Genomic DNA, 20,240 nt, shown 5'->3' with positions numbered 1-20,240 from the left:
CTCATTTACTTACACATTCGGTCATCAGTCATTATCTTGTTCTTCGGCCCCTCACTTTGACAATAACGCTCTCAATCTGTCTTATATATTCCGTGACGAATTTCCGGTATAAATCGCATAAGTTTATATGTTTTCACCTTACAACATATTTCGGCCATTCAGGTGATCACCAAATAAGTCATGCAGTAAACAGACGCCACACGGTCTCCTCAATGACAGAGGCGTAAAATAATCTACTAAATATTCGTATTTCAGTATTTTTATTTGATACAGAAAAATTTCGGCCAGTTCACAGGGGTACACCGCATCCGTTACAGTCATAAAATTGTCAATTTAGTTCTTGTTCTCCAAGGCTCTACGATTTATATTTAAATTCCTTCTCTGCTTCAGGTTAAATGTAAAGGATGGAACAGAACAGAACAGAAAGCGCTGTCGGTGTCTCGGCCCCATCTCTCGCAACGTTCTCCCCCGAAAACGGTGGAAGCAGTTCTCCAACATAGCCCAGTGCTTTCAACCGCCATGAAGAATGTAAAGTTTCCACTTTTATGACTACCACCTTCCAAGCTGTGACGTCGTGACTTCTGGTAGACTCACAATCTAGAAGGTCGTGGGCTTAAAAATGATATTCATGGCTGTCTTTAATATTTATGTGTTCACTTCGTTTTTTGTTTGTTTGTTTGTTTGTTTCTCTCTTTGCTCCTTTCTTCCTTCCTATTATCATTCCTTGTTTCTCTCAGTCTTCCCACGGAAATTCTGGAATGGTATTTCTTTACGAGGCCTTACACTTACATTCTTATTCATTATTTGTGATTATATCAGACGGCTCACCTGTAGAAAACCACGAAAATATTTATTAATTAAATAGTCTTGTCTTTACTCTGACATTCACACTAGTTACCTCTCGAGTATGAATCCGGAGATCCACTTATGTAATAAAATAATATTTTGTTTTTGCAGGACCCTTTCTCTTTAATCTGTAATCCCACTGCTGTTCCTCGCAGAACTCATACGCTGCTACAAATAAAACTGGCACACAGCAAAGTGGCCCAGCGCCAAGATGTGGATGTTGTTTTCGCTGACGTTTGCTCGGAAAATGTTGTTCTCTGAAACTACTATTACTTTTGTACTTAACCATTCAGATACTGCTGTTTTTACTTTAGTTTATTTCCGTAGAATCACTCAATTTACGTAGACAAAACCTACAAGTAATTAGGTTTAAGTCCTGAGATGTGCTTATATACAAGTTTCTTTCAGTGCTCGCAAACTTGATATAAATCTAGTTTTGCAATCAACTGATTCCATGGGAAGGGTTCAGTCATGGAATTGTAACATATGTCATTTCCATCGAAAACAGTAAAAGGAATTTATATAACCGAATATTATAAAGCGAGTTCAATTTAAACGGAAAGTTGTTGCATGTATTAAGAGCAGTATGGTATTTTGGAGAAAAACTATGTTGGAAAAGTAGTTTTCGTTCTCGTTCAAAATTTTTGCCTTAAATAAAAGTTTCCCCCAAAAGAGCTAAGCTCAGTAAATTGAAACGTTATGAAATACAGCTGACATATAGTTAAGAATATGCTTAATGGCTAACTGATACTGTCCTTCGGTATTTCGCTTCGGCAAAGCGATTCGAGCATACAGTACATTGGCATTTATTTCTGCTGTATTGTGTACTTGTATGTAAGTATCTGCTAAGGCACGAGCATATGAGAACACAGTAAGATATGGTAGCCCTTTATATTTAAGGATTCTATGATATAGGGTTTTTCTTCAACACTGACATGTATTCAGAAAGTCAAGAAATTCTGTACTCAGCTGTAGCTCCACGTTTCATAGTAATGTTCTTAAAATACTGCCGTCTTTCCTGCATTAGCTCTTTCAATCGAGTTCAGAGCTTCATATGGTCTTTTGCAAAAACAATTTTAATATTTTTCTCCCATAAACGCATTCGGTCTTCAGATATGTTCTTCTTTAAATTTCCCTAGAAGAACTTTTATGGTCTCATTGCCTCTTTAAACATTTTAGCAAAACTGATTTCTTTCTTTCTCACTGAAGCTCGATCCTTAGGCTCTGCAATAACTTCGGCTCATAACAATATTAAAAGTCAAAATATTAGATTCTCTTTCTAAGTGGAGTACAGTTTAACATGGATATGACTAATTATGAACCAGGTTTTGCAGTAACAGAAACCGAAGCTCCAACATTTCTGATAAGTCTCGCCATTTTACACGATTCTAAACCAGTTACATTCACTTCCCCCAAAGCATAGTTTTACCTTACATGTTATCTGTGATAGTACAATGTTGGCCATTGGAGTCCTGAGCCAGTTCCATGCACATCCCAACCCCAGGCATAATTATTACCTTGCATGTGACCTAACTCCGGTAGGAGAACCAGAATTTCAAAATTTCAACACAGTTAATATACCCGTAAAAGTCCCTCACTGGACACGACTCCTAGCCAGTTCCATCCACCTCCCATCCTTGCAACAACCATGACTGTTATGCCTTGGAAATTATTCTCTTGAACAATCAAAGACCTTCATCCCTATTAGGTCTAAACATTCTCCTGGTAACTACGACGTGCAAAAAGAATCTGGAAATGCAAGCGTTCCTTGAAAACTCTGGAGTAGCAAGACTTAGGAAAAACTTATGTTGAAAATATAATCTGTGTTTTCAGTTTTATTAATAATATTTGTTTGAAATATTTTTCGTTTCGATAAAAATTTCGCGACTTACAGTCGAGATGCGAACGGGTCATTGTGTCCGTTTTCATAGGAATGCCCATTATTTGTGCTCCACATTAGCCAAAAACTGCAGTATACAAATTTGAGTAAAGATCTCAAATATCAAATTTCTCAAATTGTTGCGTGCTGGCAAACATGGTGAAGCTAACTGCGATTTTCGGAAATATTTTGTTGGAAATTCACCAGAGAAGGTATCTCTCTCTTTTGAGTTTAATATGGGAAGGACGAATCATCATAACAGTAGTAAAAATAAACATACAAAGATATTGCATAATATATGTTGTTTACTTCCCCATTACCGGCTCGTAAATGATGTTTTAAAATCTTTATATCTCAGTTGAATTGTATATATTTTGAAGGGAGCGAAAGGGTGAGGGGTGAATGGATTCTGTTGGTGATAGTGTAAAGGGAAGAGACTGTCTAAGTTTTGTTGGTAGCTGATCATTCTACTGCAGCGACCTGCAACCTTGGAGGTGGGTCTGGACACCCCTATCTCCACTGGGCGCCGATGCATCCACATGACTTCCAGGCGTCATAATCATTCTTCCTGCCCTTAAATGGGAGTCGAAACATGTGATGTGAGAGGTCATGGCCTGTTTTGGGTAAGCTGGTGCAGAAAAAAGTATCATTGTCGTAACCTATATTTTTTTATAAACTTGTTGAAACTATGGAGTCGGAAGAGGGAATTAGAAAGTATAACAGAAGAGTAGGTGCAAATAAAAGGTTATAGGAAAATTGAGATGAACTTTGTTGTGGGGAGAGAGAAAGAGCATTCTTTTTAAAGGTTAGCAGGCAACGCCTGCGCCTCTTTCTTACATGAGCAGAGTGAAATACGCTGAAATAGTGAAAATTCAGGGCTTCGGACAGGGTTCGCGGAATTTTGATTTTCTGAACTAATGTCAAATGGAAAAAGAAAAAAACTATACTCTGTAGCCTGTAGTCCGCAAGCGAACTATACCGACCGAACGACCGCCGTTTTTCGGCGAAGTCAGTGCCAAATTTGCAGATAGAGGGAGCCACATGGTCAGCGCAACGGATCCTCACGGGCGGTAATCTCGGGTTTCTAGACCGGAGCCGCTATTTCCTTAAAATAGCTCCTCATTTTTCTTCACGAGGCTGAGTGGACCCCGTTCCAGACCCACTACTTCTCAGAAAATCTGGTAGCGCCACATATTTTAGCATAAACATTTTGTATTGTGGTACGTATACATCAATTTCTAGGCAACACCCGGACGCTCGTGCATCAATAGAGAAGGTATGATAAGAAATGTTTTCTATATGGTCCTCAGCTATTATGCAATATGTCGATAAACATGCAACCTGACAATAAAAGAGACGTTTTCTATGTGGTCTCCTCCTTACCCAGAATTCGGTAACGTGCCATTAAACACGAATTCTGACACGTTTTCCTTGAGGACCGACCCGAGTCTATATAACGAGAGGCGAAAAATAATTGGGAGTTCAGTTCACAAGTTGAGTTGAGTTGAGTTGTGTTGAGTTGAACTGAGTTGAGTGTTTAGCTGTGGAGTGTTAACCAGCGGGCAAAGGAAGCTGAAGAATCTCCACTGTTAAAATTCTTTACCAGGAAACGAATAGTAAAACACTGCAGAGGAATAGGCAATGTTGAGACGTGTTACCAAGCAGCGACTAGTGAAAGCAGACATAGAAGTCTTAGTGTGGAGTGATTTGGAGTATGTAAATCGACAATAGTGTAATAATTATGTGTAGTTACGATCTGAAAGTTGTCAATAAACCTATTCACTAACTTAAACTCGGTCTACAGTCACGAATATACGTGACAGTATGATTCTCAGAATAAACAGCGAATACTTTACACAGTGTGGGGACATCCCACATAGCATGCTGTGTCCACCGGTCTTTTAGACAACACTCACTCCTTAGCGAATCTCGCATTGCCGGACGTTTCATTCATATTTATACAAGCACGCACTGCAAATTTCCGCTCCTCATTTTCGCTAGCCAATCAGCGCTCTGCAAATTGTTGGTCCTCTAATTCAAGTTTCGCTCCGCCTACCGAGCCGGGTATAAAAAGGAGCAGCTCCAACCCGGCATCATCAGTCATCAGTCCACAGTCTGTTCCACAGCAGTCTTCAAGCAGTCTACAAGCAATAAGCACACTTCGTCACCAGCGCTCGGTCTTCGGAGGCATCGGCACTTCGCTGAGCCAGGCACGACTGCTTCGGCTGTCCGGCGGTCACACTCGACTCACTGGGCAACTCGGCCGCCTCGATTCGCCGGTGGTCTTGCCCGACACACTGGGCAACTGTCGTAGCTACCGCCTCTCCACTCCTGCGACCACGCTCGGCAAGAGAATGTTCTCCAACTACCAAGCAACCTCCAGCAACGACCGCACTGCGGCCAGTCAACCAACTCAGCTGCCGCGACAGCATTAGTCCACGCACCGCAACCAACATCACTTCCTACCGGCGCACCGCGCTACTTCACCGGCCAAGCATCTCAGCAGCCAATGGTCCTTTTCAGGACATACAAACTGTTCCGAAGAAGTGGGTTGTCATTGAAGTAACAACAAAACAAAACCCCCACAACCGTATTCACCGGTTTGTCTCTGCATTGGAGACGAAATATCTTCTCTCTTACATAGGAACTGACTTTTCACATACTTTTAAAATTGTATTAAAGCTTCAATGTGTTAAATCAGCTAATTCAAGAAATGTCATTGAATATCTGTTTTCGCCTTTCACATTTTGTTTAGACTACACACAGCATACACGTGTCGGAGATGTTGCCGCACCACTACGGCGCTTCTGCTAAATCGAGATATCACATTCATTTTCGGTGGCATCACGGTAGCGTGGTTTGCAAGAAACACGTAAAAGAACAGATAAGAACTATATCGTAAACGAAAAGTTGTAGTTAAACACAATGCATCTACTTACTAAAGAATATTTAAGAGGAAATATACCCTTGTGCCTAACTTTTGAAGGATTTCAGTTGTCGATAAATCTATTCACAAACTCAATCTCGGTCTATGGTCACTAATATACGTGACAGTATGATTCTCAGAATAAACAGCGAATACCTTACACAGTATTCACCGGTTTGTCTCTGCACTGGAGACGAAATATCTTTTCTCCTACATAGGAATTAAATTTTCACACACTTTTAAAATGGTATTAAAGCTTCAATGTGTTAAATCAGCTAATTCCAGAAATGTCTTTGAATATCTGTTTTCGCCTTTGATATTATGTTTAGACTACACGCAGCATGCATGTGTCGGAGATGTTGCCGCACCACTACGGCGCTTCTGCTAAATCGAGACATCACATTGATTTATGGTGGCATCACGGTGGCGTGGTTTGCAAGAAACACGTAAATGAACATATAAGAACTATATCTTAAACGAAAAGTTGTAGTTAAACACAATACATCTACTTACTAAAGAATATTTAAGTGGAAATATACCCTTGTGCCTAACACTTTGAAGGACTTCAGTTGTTAATAAATCTATTCACCAACTCAAACTCGGTCTATTGTCACTAATATACGTGACAGTATGATTCTCAAAATAAACAGCGAATGAGAACCTTTTGTCTTCTCGTCTGCTGTCCAAAAACATAAAAATTAGAATATACAAAACTATAATTTTGCCTGTGGTTCTGTATGGTGTGAAACTTGGTCTCTGACATTAAGGGAAAAAAAATAGACTGAGGGTGTTTGAGAACAGAGTGTTGAGAAAAATATTTGGACCGAAGAAGGATGAAGTGACAGGAGGTTGGAGAAAACTGCACAATGAAGAGCTTCATAATTTGTACTCTTCTCCAAGTATAATTAGAGTGATCAAGCCAAGGAGGATGAGGTGTGTAGGGCGTGTAGCATGAATGGGGAGCCGAGGAATGCGTATAGGATATTGGTGGGAAAGCCAAAAGGAAAGAGACCACTGGGAAAACCAAAGCATAGGTGGTTGGACAATACTAAAATGGATCTTAGAGAGATAGGATGGGATGGTATTGATTGGATTGATCTGGCTCAGGATAGGGACCAGTGGAGAGCTCTTGTGAACAAGGTAATGAAACTTCGGGTTCCATAAAGTGCTGGGATTTTCTTGAGTAGCTGCAGAATTGGCGGCTCCTCCAGAAGAGTTCAGCTGCATGAATAAATAAGTAAGTACCTTACACAGTATTCACGGGATTGTCTCTGCATTGGAGACGAAATATCTTTTCTCTTACATAGGAATTTAATTTTTGCATATTTTTAAAATGGTTTTAAAGCTTCAATGTGTTAAATCAGCTAATTCCAGAAATGTCTTTGAATATCTGTTTTCGCCAATCACATTTTGTTTAGACTACACGCAGCATACACGTGTTGGAGATGCTGCCGCACAACTACGGCGCTCCTGCTAAATCGAGACATCACATTGATTTACGGAGGCATCACGGCAGCGTGGTTTGCAAAAACACTTAAAAGAACAGATAAGAACTACAACGTAAACGAAAAGTTGTAAACACATTGCATCTACTTACTAAAGAATTTTTAAGAGGAAATATACCCTTGTGCCTAACCTCATGAAGGACCTCAGTTTCTATATAGTACCAGATATCTGAACATGAAAAGGTTTTGAATTCTGCTGACGGAGTGTACCTCTTGGTTCTCAGAAAATATAAATTACTTCAGCAGCATCATGAAAGTTAAACAGTTCCGTCCAGTGTGACTGGTGAAGGTTTTTCTTATTTCAATTATTTTTGCCCTTACATGTTTCGGTCTTCAGAGACCATCATCAGAGGGACATCTTCAGTAGCAATAATTAACAGGACTTTGTAACAGACGCGAAATGTGTTTTACTTAAGGTAAGAAGAAATTATTTAAATACATAATAATACGGAGTCGGGATAGCGCAGTCGGTATAGCGACTGCCTACAGGCTGGACTACTGAGGTGTCGGAGTTCGAGTACCGGTAGGATCAAGAATTTTCTCTTCTCAACGTAGTCCAGACCGGCTCTGGGGCCCATCCGGCTTCCTATCTGATGGGTAACTTTCCCTGGAGGTAAATCGGCAGGGGCATAAAACTGACTACTCACCTCCAACCAGTGCCGACGTCAAGAAAATATGGATCTATACATCCACTTCCCCATACGCATTCATGGCCTAATGCTTAATTAGTTAAGTACAGGGGCAACTTTATCTTCTCTACATAACAATATACTGGTAGTTGAAGGAGAGGCTTCATGGAGTGTAAGCACTAAGTCATAATGGTACAGAGAAACTTGAAGACAGAACTCCATTTTTACTTTACCTCGACACCACATGAATGTGGGCGATCAGTTTCACGTTCCCTCAGCTTTATACTGGAGGACAAAACCTCAAGAATCCACTGGGTGAACTAAGGTTTGGACGTTGGAAGAATGAAGAAACTCCCCAGGTTTTGCCGGTTATATAATCCTGACAACCCAGCCTGTAGCAAGTCACTTCGCTTATTTACATATCCACCCTTCTATCTAAAGAACTATATTTTCCGCAACTAAATACGCTTCACGGATCTGATAATGGTAATATGAACAGGTGAGGGGCGCAAAACCTCTTCATCCGGAGGAAATTTAAAACTGTCTCTTAGAAATTTAATAAAGACATTAATGAGCTGTCACTGTACTATTCTTCTCACTCCCTTCTCCCTCTCCCTGCTTCTTCCTCCTCTCCCTGGCGCTGCAGCTCTGTTAGAAACTTCTCCTTCTCTCCCACTGCCTTCTATACGTTTATTCTGCCTCCAGTCGATAAAGCAACTCCAGCTTTATCAACAGCATCCAGGCACCACAATTCTGATATCCCGACATCTCCCTGCCTGCCTTCAGGCTTATTAAAAGTTTTCTCAGCTGAGCGTCGCATCGGGCATATATTAACTTCACGCTCGACACATCTCTGCCGACCGGCCGAGGGCTGATAATAAGCTCTTCCTACGTCATTGATCATTTTCGGTGCAAACACTTGTTATTTTCTTGGTTATTTTACAAAGATGCCAGTCACGGTAGCCGCACAGTTTAAGGAATGAACTACACGTATCTTTGCTCGCTCGGACGCTGGGATCGTGGGTTCGAATTGTACCTAGGGCATGAATGTTCGGTGTGTGTGCGTTTATTCTGTGATTGTGGTGTCATGTGTTTAGATAGAGGCCTTATTACAGGCATAAGGATTCTACCGTCTGTGAAAAATTATTACAGAACTAAATAAGAGGCCTGGGCAATGAAGGGGCTGGAAGAGCCGTTGATAAAAAATTGTAACGATGCATAATATTGTGTGTTATGATAAGTTTCTGGGAGTAGGTATTGTTGTGATGTATTCATGTGCGGTATGCAGAAAAGCAATATCACTTTTAAAAATTTAATGAGTGAATTGAGCGTAAATAATATATAATTCAATTTGTACCTCAGAAGAAACACAGTAAACCTTTGCTCCTTAGGGAAAACAAGATGCAAAGAGAATAGATTGAGCGTCTTATCTCTGCTTTCATTTGAAACGAGTGAAGAGATATGAGAGAGACCTCCGTTGAGGTAAGCATGAACGCTTTTTATTGCAGAAGGAGTACCTCCCGGATATCTGACACAAATTTTTCAGTTTTTAGAATGTAAAGGATAATGTAGACTGAAAGAAGTTGAAGCTCATTCCAAGATATTATCCTGACATCTGATACTAGGCATTGAGGAAAACTATAAATATATGACGTAAGGATAGACAATTCCATGGCCGAGTTTCGAACTAGGCACCATCCGAATATAATTAAAATGTGTTGTCGTTTGAGTTAACTTGTTTGGTCTTGAGGTTTTGGTACAGAATTCCTAAATGAATAGAAATTTAGAAATGATTCTGCAGAAATTTATATTTTCAAACAAGTCACGTTATGTTACTGTCGAAAGTGAACAAAATGGGGTTGAAGAAAAGCCAACTAAAACAAGAGCAACGAGTTTTGAAGGAAAATTATGGAATGGAAATAAAAGAGAAACGAAGTTCTAAGTGACTGTAATTGAAGGAGAGAGCACAAAATTACATTTTACTCGTCACTCTTACTTCAATACTGTCTTCACCGAGTTCTAGGGGTTAAATTAAAATTCGAGGAAGCGTTCAGAAACCAAATGTCTAGAAAATTTCTAAGCTGTTTCGTGTACCTTCGGAATTCTTCAGTAGGACATAATTCAAGCTAGAACACACTGGGTCACTGGGCTTTGCGCATGGTTCTGCTTCAGAAGTTTCGGAAAGTTACTACCACGGATCCTTGGATAATGATTAATTATTGCAACTGCGGGTCGCGTGAGAGAGGGCAAGCAGAAATGTTTGCAAGGTTCTGATCCTCAAAAGGGAGGGGAAGAGAGCCCTTGGAATACCTAGTGCTGAATAGGAGAAAACGTTACAAGAAGTTCCGGGAAGAATTAATCACCTATTTTCCTTTCAATATAATTTTATCATCTGATATGACAACAGATTCTTTTTTGTATCTATGCATAGTGAAGTCAATAAAACAACACCATAAACACGACTATGTATAACACAGTCCGTCAATAATGCAACAAACTGTTCCTTTTCCTTCCACTTACATTTTTAACACAATATGATTCGGCCCTAGATGACCATCTTCAGGTGTCTTTAATATATTAAAACTGCTACGCTCCATTAATATGCAATAAAATCACACGCCGTAGTGCACTTAATATAATAAAATAATGTAAAATCCATTAAAATTTTCTATTAAAATATTTTCATTATTATTGTAAAATTCTATTCCTCCTCACAAGGGGTGTCATCCACTTGTCCACAAGTCTACTGTGTCTACTCTGGTTTGATAGCATTATATTCACAATATGCAGGAATTATGTCCATAAAAGGACTCTAATGGGATTTACATCCATGAAATGAATGTTTAGATAAGATCAAGCTTATGGCTTCCACATCAGTAATTTGAGTGGCTATTATATTGGTACTTGTGAGATTTTACGTTGCAAGTTCTACAAGTCGTACAATTTTCATACCAAGTTTCATGACGATCAGTTCAGGCATTTAAGTAATATTAAGGTTATTACAAATGGCCGCACCATAGCTCAAGCGGTTAGTCGCTGGCTTCCCATCGAGGCGGCCCGGGTTCGATCCCGGTTCTGGTCAAGTGGGATTTGTGGTGGACAAAGTGGCGCTGTGGCAGGTTTCTCCGAGTACTTCAGTTTCCCCTGCCAATCTTCATTCCTCCAATTGCTCCACAATCACCCTCACCTCTCATCTGGGGCTGGTACAATAGGCCAGAAGTGGCCGCCGTACAAAGGACTTACTCCTACCCCACTAGAAATAAAAAAAAGGTTATTACAACAATATTTTGAGAGTGTGTAGTGTTTGTATTATTGATGAGAGAGATTTATGAAATATGCAATTAGGATGCCGTCAGGTGGCATGAGCTACATACGACTTTTCGCAAAGATCGGTTAAGGTGTTCGAAATATATCAGGAGAGAGGGAGAAGAGCGCTCGCGCACAGCACACGCGCACGCACACACACACACACTCACATACACGCAGACAGAGCACGATTATCTGTGTAAGCTTGTTTTATTCTTCAAAATAAGGAAAAGGGGCTAAAAATGAATGTTAAACAATTTCTTGCTATTTGTTTTACGACAGTCAGATTCAAGGCTGTGCAGATTGGAGTGGTAGGACTGCTAAACGAATAATTAATTGAAAATAATTTGGAAAGATGTGACCGTGAGATAATCGTGGCAATATCCGGCGTTTGCTTTGAATGATTCAAGAAAACCACGAATATTTGTGTCGGATTAGCCGGTCCCTGAACCGAGATACGAATGGAACACTTTCCGAATATAAGCCAGCAGTGTGTCCGCTATACCGATCCATTCGCTGGTTCTTATATACACATATGTATGTATAAAACTCAGTGGCTTTAGTCTGCAAGCGATCTATACCGACCAAGCAACCGCCGCTTTTCGGGGAATTGTGTCAAATTTAGCGGATAGAGGGTGTCACGTGGTCAGCGCAACGAACCCCACGGCCGTTAATTTCGCTTTTCTAGCCTGGAATATGTATATATATATATACAGTTTATTGGATTAATCTGGCTGAGGATACAGTTCAGTGGCGAGCTTCTGCGAAAAAGATAATGAACTTCGCGGTTTCATGAAAGATTGAGACTATTTTGACCAGCTGAGACACGATCTTAGTTGTGGCCGTTAATTTTATGTAACTGGACTAAATGATCGTTTGTTTCTCAGTACGTGTTAACTGTGTGCAATGAACACAAGCCTCATGATTCTTCCTCCTGCAGCCTTCGGAGATTGTTACGTGATTCCACATTCTGATGCACAAGAAATAAAGAGGAATCATGCCCAGGAGAGCAGCATCAGGTTTTGTGCAGACAGTTGTCAGAATTTTGTTGATACTTGCTGTACGTTGACAGTTATTTCAATCCCACATTTCTTTGACGTGTATTATTATGCAGGTATGGTTGCGTCTCTGCCCTAGCGAGATATTATACGGGTCACTGTTTCTGTGACGTCATGACATTTCCGCAACTCGTGGTTATTTGTATCACGGAAGCAATTCTATACCTTGACTTATGACCTTTGATATCGGAAGGATAAGTAAACGAAATGTGCAAAGAAGTTCATGTCGCCACAACACAGAGCTTCGTGCCGCTGCAAGCTTCGGGAATTGTACTGTCTGACACACATTTCCTTACGGTTTTCTAGCTTCAGAAGTCAAGGCTTTACAATCGCGGCGACACTCAGGCAATAAGGTGCGGAGTTCACTACCAGTAATAAATCATTTATGTTATGGAAACTCTTGTTTTCGTTTTTATTTCTTGTGTTAACTGAATACACAAACCAACTTTTCGTGATTTCAGGGAAGTAAACACTTCAAGAGAATCTCTTGATTCTGTTTCTGTTTATGGAGGTCCCAGGGCGAACGCCTTGTACTCATACCCCTAAGTCAATCCCTGAGTTTCAGTCTTAGATAATAGGATAATATTAAAATGTATCATAAACTAATAGTTTATGAGAGTTTGGCTCAGGATAGAGTCCAGTGACGAGTTCTTGTGAACCGGTAATGCATTTTTCGGGAAAACGGTGGGAACGTATTAACCAGACTAGTTCCTCAAGAAGGACTGTGCTAATTAATTAGATTACTCACTGTGTCCAGGCACTGTCTGTACCTATAAGAGGCCACTGTACGATCCTTCTAAATTCGTATTCATTCAAGTTTCGGATCTTCTCAATAACACATTCAAATATAATAATATTCGACGTACTGTGACGGATTTGATCAGAGCATTTCTAGGCAACGGCTAGATAAAAACGATCCCGCGAACAAGCAATAATGGGAACTGTGTTCTATGTGGGCTATACTAAAATTAGTTGCTAGGTTACACAATAATGCTGACAACAGAGGAGGGTGTTTTCTATGTGGTCGGTACCTTGGCTATATAACGAGATTCCCAGTCATTAGACCGTAAGTGTCAAAGAGCAATAAATATCTGGTCATGAGCCTCACATGAGGTTCGACACCAAGACTTACTGACTGACTGACTGACCATCAGTCGCAATGTCAGTTTCAGTTTCACTTTCACTTTCACTTGCACATGGCTTTCGACTTTCCGTATGTATATGATTATATAACAAAATTATGCAGACGACAAGCATAGGTCATACAAAATCATGATAATAAACATGTTCGCGGTATAGGACAAGGTGAAGCCAGACACAGAAAGTATAAGAGGCTTAATCTTGGCGGTGGTCAAGCTTATGACCATTCAAATGACTAAGTTTTCATTGTAGCATAAGATCTGTAAGTTAGGCATGAACTGCTCTGTAAAGCCTATACTGACAGAGGATTTGTGTGTAAAGCAAAAGGAAGAGCTTTCGATAACATATTATAAGTGCTAAATATACACTTGAAGAAAGGTCGAGTGTATTCATAAGAGACAGACCCATCTTCTCGTCAGAGAGGATATTACATAAGGACTATTACCGCAAGAGTTCAGTTGAAATAAAAATCTCTTGTCGTGAGCCTCAAGGGGCCTGGCGCCAAGACGAACTGATTGGCGGTAAATCGTCAGTCGTAAAGTAACTCTGACTCTCACTCTGACTCTGACTTTGGCTTTGACTTTAACTTGAAATAGTGTAGGAGAAGCTAGGAGTAAAATGGAGGAGTGAGTATCAGACATAGTTTTATTTGGGTTCCGAGTTTCCAGGGTGATTGCACAAGAAGTGACAAGAAGACTTCATAATGATTTTAAATGCTAGTTTCTGTGCTGAGATCCATTGCTAGGAGACGAGTAGTGAAGATTGAGAATCCTAGTGCGAGTGTAACTTTGAATTGAAAGTGTATAGAATAGCGATAGCTTGTGATTTAAGAGAATTTGTAACCGACGCACCACTACAGCCAATCATCCGATCTAGAACCTCCCCCAATACACGAGACATTACCGCTGAATAAACTGAGAAATGATAGTATTACGTTGCCTTCTTTTGGGCAGTAGTCCCCTATGTGTAGTTATTGAAGAAGCACATAATGGAAATTTATAGGGAGTGGATGTATAACTCCTCGCACCCTTAAGGTCGGCACTAGATGAAGGTGAATTCTTAGCTTCATGTCGCGGCGGCTTTGGAAATATACTGCGGGAGGAGTAGGGGCGAACATTGTGTGGATTTCAGAACCCATCTTGACGCAGTGGGAAACGAGACTTATTATCCACACCGGAAATGAATATACGTCGGCGTTAATGTTTCCCGATCACTATATTGACTGAGCTAATTGGGATACTGGGTCGAATGTGCGGTCATCCAGTATCGCACAGTTCGCCGCCAAAGATGATATTCTAACTCATCCAGTGGAGTCTGAAGGAGAGATTTCGAGAGAATGCTGATGACGTATTGGGTTTCAAAAACTAAGGGAAATATTGAATGAATATCAGATTTAAAGGCAGAGTCCAGATCATGCTAATACCCCTGAATTCACCAAGACCGTTTGCAAAGACAATAAATATCCAAGACGGAATAACCGATGGTCCAAATAGACGTTCGAATCGGATCTTTATTTTTTCAAAGTTGTACGCTGAAGATGTTTCATAATTAAAGGCGATGTGTTGATACTTTACGTTAGTTTGAGGGAATAATGTGGCAATACAAAGACGGGATATTGTATTCTGTGTAGCACTGGGGTACGGCTGTACGGCCAGAGTTCGATTCCCGCCAGAGTCAAGGGGTTTTTCTCTATCCTAGCGCCCATACTGGCGTTGGTGCACACATCGGACATTTTGTAACCGGGAAAGAGCCGCTGGTACCCACTGGACAGGAAGCTGAGTGGACATCACAGCCTTTCTGGAATCAGTGCGAAGGAGAAAACTAAGCTCTCGCCGGGAACTGAGCCCACATTCTCCACTCGCCTGAACCGCAGAACGGTTAGCTATATTTACTGAACTGCCTGGTTCAGATATATTACAGGATTTATAAATAATATACATGAGATATTAATCGGCCCGCCTCCGTCCGTCTCTCTGTATGCAGATCCCATTCTGTTCCCCCTCGACCTTTTGTCACAGAAGAAAATTGTAAAATAAAAAGAAGTCCCTTTTAGAGAGACAACTCTGGGAAAACTATTGTTTCTTTTTGTTACTTGTATAAGTTCGAATATTGACCAATGAGCATTTCAGTTTTCCTCTATAAACAAAACCGAATCTTCCCGATGAGGTCATCGGATATTTTTTAAACTGACCAAATCCTTCTGGCCGCATTATGACCCTGGGGTCGACTTAACCTCTAACAGAAATGAGTACCAGGAATCTTAGTGGGAGTAAAGGGCAGCCGCGCGTAAGGCTGACAACCTCACCGCAATCAGTGAGCAGACTGGCTAGAAAATGTGGGAACCTCAACGTCTCACAACTCTATGGGCATCCACGGCCTGTTACAGGGATAAATTATATTTTACTTTTTTTTTTTAATATTAACGGTAGTGCGTGTATTATGTTAATAGTACATTTTCATAATGACCATAACTCAGTCGGTATAGCGACGGGCTAAGAGAAAGTCTCAACAGTACAACCGTTAAGTGGATCCGTTATAACTAGGAGTGTTTAACTGTGTTCATTTAGTGACTAAATTAAAAACGTAAGTGTAAAACTTACATCTCGAAGTTTTGTTGAACCTTTAGGGCGACCGCACACCAGCTGCGCCAAGACAAGCATCAAGACACGAGACAAAAGACGCAGTCTTGCTTCATTCGCGATTCAGTCTCGAGTCCGTACACCGAAGTAACACGTGTCTGCTTCTTATCTTCTCTAATTGATGACATGACGTCGTCCAGCGAGGAAGATATTTTAATGTACATGGGGCTTAAATTACTTAAAAGAAGGAAAAGGAAGTGGATTCATGACTTTCTTTAATGAGCCGTGCGCTCAACATGGTGCATACGTTTTAGCGCGCGACTTGTTAAACGGTCCGGTGAGATTCCAGTCTTATTATCGGATGTCCTCAGAATCCTATAAGGAACGGGGACGAGTAATCGTATATTACCGAGAATTTCTCAACCGTCCGCACTATTTTCATATTTATTTGCTCTTCACTCATGCCGATAACATACACTGGTGCTGTTTCTTGCTTACTGATGTCTGATTCTCTGCGCACAGAAACGGAACATGCAGAGGCTTGCTGCATGTGTCTGCAGCATGAAACTGACGTCAACATAATGACTCAGACTCATTCGTTTCAACTGTGCTCCTTTCTTTGCGTCATGTCGCAGATATCGTGTTTTGACAGTTACATGTCTTGACGCATACCAGTATGCGGCCTACCTTAAGGTAGTAACATATTGTTACTACGACCTTCTCTTCCCTAGCTCAAGTAATTAAAATCAAAACGCCGGTATTTCATGTCCATCAACATTCCTTCTCATATAACGTAATTTCCCTTCTCGATTCCCGAAGCACATGGCCTTTATCCCCAAGATCCTGAATCCCTGATTCTAGTTCGGGACACTGATAACAGAGCTACCAGCAACAAATTATCAAAACCCAACTTAACCTATGACAAATATATGACACCGATCTACCCAAGACTTATATACAGGTTGATGATGTAATGTGATTCTCAATTAATGTGGGGATTTTCGTGGCTTATAATATTTAAACCGAAAATAATTTAAACATCTGCTTATATAATATGAAAATGTAACTCAAAAAGTTTTATTTGATAATGCTTTACTCATCGCAATGATATCTGGAAGAAAATATGTCAAACTCAATATCCTGTGCCCTCTGCTCTTAATTGATGTTACGCCGCTTCATTTATTCCTGTGGAGGGTAAGTTAAGAACATTGTTTACAAGACCCCTGTGACCTTCGATCAAAAGGGTTACACCGCAAATGCTGGAGAATATTTGGAGGGAAATTGAATACGGCTTGTACAACTTACGTGCCAAGAAAGGCCTGCATATTTAAATTGTTTATCAGTCCGTAGTATTTACTCTACAAGTAACATGTAATAAAATGTTTTGGCTTACATTTTCATATTCCTAAGGAATTATATTTTGTATTTTCCGATTTGAAAATCATAGGCCACAGAAACCCCGACAATAATTTAGAATCACCCTGTATGATAAATTACTATTTATTTATATTTGTTTATCCGTTTATTCTAAGTTTAATTATAGAAGTTGAATACTACTAAGACAATGTAAAGATAAAACGCCGAATTTCTTGTTTAGTACAGGTAACAAAGAGTTTTAACTGTTTTGCATTGATCTTGTAATCATGCTCATATTTGAGTCTAGCACGTCCAATTGGTATAGTCCTTTCTAACCTACAACCAAAAATTTTGCGTAAAGTCTCATATTTCTCATTTTCTTCATGCGTACCGCCATAATTTGATTATCCATATACAGAGTGATTCAGAAAGATGGACACAATTTCAATTGACTATATTTCCTGAACTGTATGTTGCATTTGAATTCTGTAAAGTACATTTGAAAGAGGATGTTACAAAGTTTCTAGAACTACCGCTAGTGCCCTCCATCACTGCATCCCGGGCCGATCGCGTGTATCGGAGGAGAACGTGGAGTGCATTCGAGTGAACTTTGAGCGCAGCCCAATGAAGTCAACCCGTAGTGCTAGTAGAGAACTTGGACTATCGCAAACAACTGTGTGGCGTGTACCACCTCTTCCCACAAATTTGAATGACCTAAGAAACTGTATCACAGCTGCGGTGAACTCAGTGACGCAAGATATTTGTCATCGAGTGTAGGATGAATTCAGCTACCGTCTAGATGTTATCCGTGCAGCCGGAGGAGGGGGGGGGGGCACATTGAACATCTATAAACTTCCATGCATGTATAATCAAGTGTAATTTACAGAATTCAAATGCAACATATAATTCAGGAAATATAGCCAATTGAAATTGTGTCCATCTTTCTGAATCACCCTGTACTATTTTCTGGCAAGTACAAATTACGAAGCATCAGAATATACGTATTTTTCTCCACTCTTCTCTACCTCTCAACTGAGTTACATTTCGAAATATCCCAACCAGCATGCTGTTATTAATAACCTCAATCCATGTTCTTCTCTTAGAACGTACGTTTTCACACATATAAGTAACAGGTAAACTTAATGTAATGTACAATTAATTTTTTCGTCAGATATTCACGATTTAAACTGTGGTTCCAGTGAGGAACATAAAGATTCTTAGTAATTGCTTCTATGGTCTAGTGGTCTCTATAACGGGTAAGAGCAAACAATTTCCTGCCTTGCAGCGGTCTGGCCTCTTGTTGAACAATAAGCCTCTGTTTATGCATTATATCTACCTTTACCTACTGACACATCGTATGAATCATATCTGCACTTGCGTCCAAAACATCGCAGTAATTACACGTAGCTGACGGGTATAATTAAAGGCAAAATTGTTTAAGCTCTCGAAAGAAAATCGTGTGGGGGACACGACAAAGAAGCCGACACAAATACTGGGGTAATGGTTTCGAATCACACTCCAGGGAAGTTCGCCTGCGTTTATTGTGTTTGTGTCGTCTGTGTAGGTAGTGTCCTTGCAACGGTCTAATCTCACATTCAAGGAGTCTTACCAAATATCTACAGGATTCAAATGTTTGATTTAACAATTTTGAAAAAGTGTAAGACAGAAAGTCTACTTCATGAAGACTAGAAGAAGGAGAAAATGAATTTTCCTCAAGTCTCGCTACTTTCGAGATAATTAAACGGAAACGAGAGAACGCACAAGAATATTTATGCCATGAGTACATTTATTATATTTCTGATATAAGCCTTGATGATGATGTAGTGATTAAATACACAGACAATGAAATAATCATTCTGTCTCCATAGAGCTCTACCATCAGTCAAATAATTCTACGAAAGTTACTGATCACGTATTCACTTACCTATGACGTTGAGACGAAAAGCAAGACTCATCTTGGGCTCCGTGTTAACCTGGCATTCATAGATACCCGAATCACGTTCTTGTGGGAATTTGATTTGTAGCGTCCAATTATCAGATTTGTCTGGTCGGATAACTTGAAATCGGGCATCACTTGTGTAAGTCAGGATTCCGGCCGTGAGAATGTGAAGATCGCGTTTGCGGATCCATGAAACCTATAAGCAAACAAGAGAAAAAATAATGAAATAAAGATGGTCCTCTGGCTATATCCATTAACATTACAAATATGTCTGTTGAAAATTTAACGTGAAAATGTTCATCTCCAGTTACGGTTTCCACAGACGGCTTCTTCCATTGATCCATATCTCCACACTCTAGATCATGATCGCCATTATGAAATCACGGTTCAAATGAATATGTATGCAGTTAACTTGAGAAGTTCTAAAGAAACGGTGTGACAATAGAGTACAGGCAAAGGCGTGCGCTATATTACCGACTGACGACTCTTCAACGGCGACTGAAACACTGACGTTCAGAGTGAAAGCTTCACAGTTATTATCCTTAGGTAAGTTTTCTACAAGTATCTCTTCGATTTTATCAACTTACGCATTACAGCACCTGAAGGGCACTCAGAAATCACGACTTCATTGAGTATGTACGCTATGAACGTAAAAATTGTAGTAAGGCAGCTTAATAGAATAAGCATAACAATAATAATTCAATCAATTCATTTATTATTTATTTATTTATATGATTATTGAAAAGCTTAAATATCAATAATTCAATCCCTATTTATTTGCATACTAACTGAACAACCGAGTGGGCAGTTACAAAGCGAGCAGGAGCGATAGGATAGAAACAAACATATAAAGTACGGAACAAAGCAGTTTAAGGCCGCGCCATAGGCCAAGCGGTTAGTCGCTGTCTTCCAACCGCGGCGGCCCGTGTTCGATCCCGGGTCTGGTCAAGTGAGGTTTGTGGTGGACAAAGTGGCGCTGGGGCAGGTTTTCTCAGAGTACTTCGGTTTCCCCTGCCAATCTTCATTCCACCAATTGCTCCACAATCACCCTCACCTATCATCTGGAGCTGGTACAAT

General features: G+C 40.2%; 1 protein-coding gene across 1 annotated transcript in view; it reads right to left on the bottom strand.

Annotated features, from left to right (window-relative positions):
* LOC111875062 (zwei Ig domain protein zig-8) overlaps positions 1–20,240 on the bottom strand; it is a 271,936-nt gene that overhangs the window by 93,689 nt on the left and 158,007 nt on the right. The window contains exon 2 of the mRNA XM_023871103.2: positions 19,149–19,359. Within this exon, the coding sequence (XP_023726871.2) occupies positions 19,149–19,359 (211 nt within the window). The remainder of the gene's footprint in view (positions 1–19,148; positions 19,360–20,240) is intronic.

This window comes from Cryptotermes secundus, unplaced genomic scaffold (assembly GCF_002891405.2).
Source record: "Cryptotermes secundus unplaced genomic scaffold, Csec_1.0 scaffold2162, whole genome shotgun sequence".
NCBI classification, from domain to species: Eukaryota; Metazoa; Arthropoda; class Insecta; order Blattodea; family Kalotermitidae; genus Cryptotermes; species Cryptotermes secundus.
The sequence above is the reverse complement of the archived record's forward strand: the minus strand, read 5'-3'. Positions and strand labels throughout refer to the sequence as shown.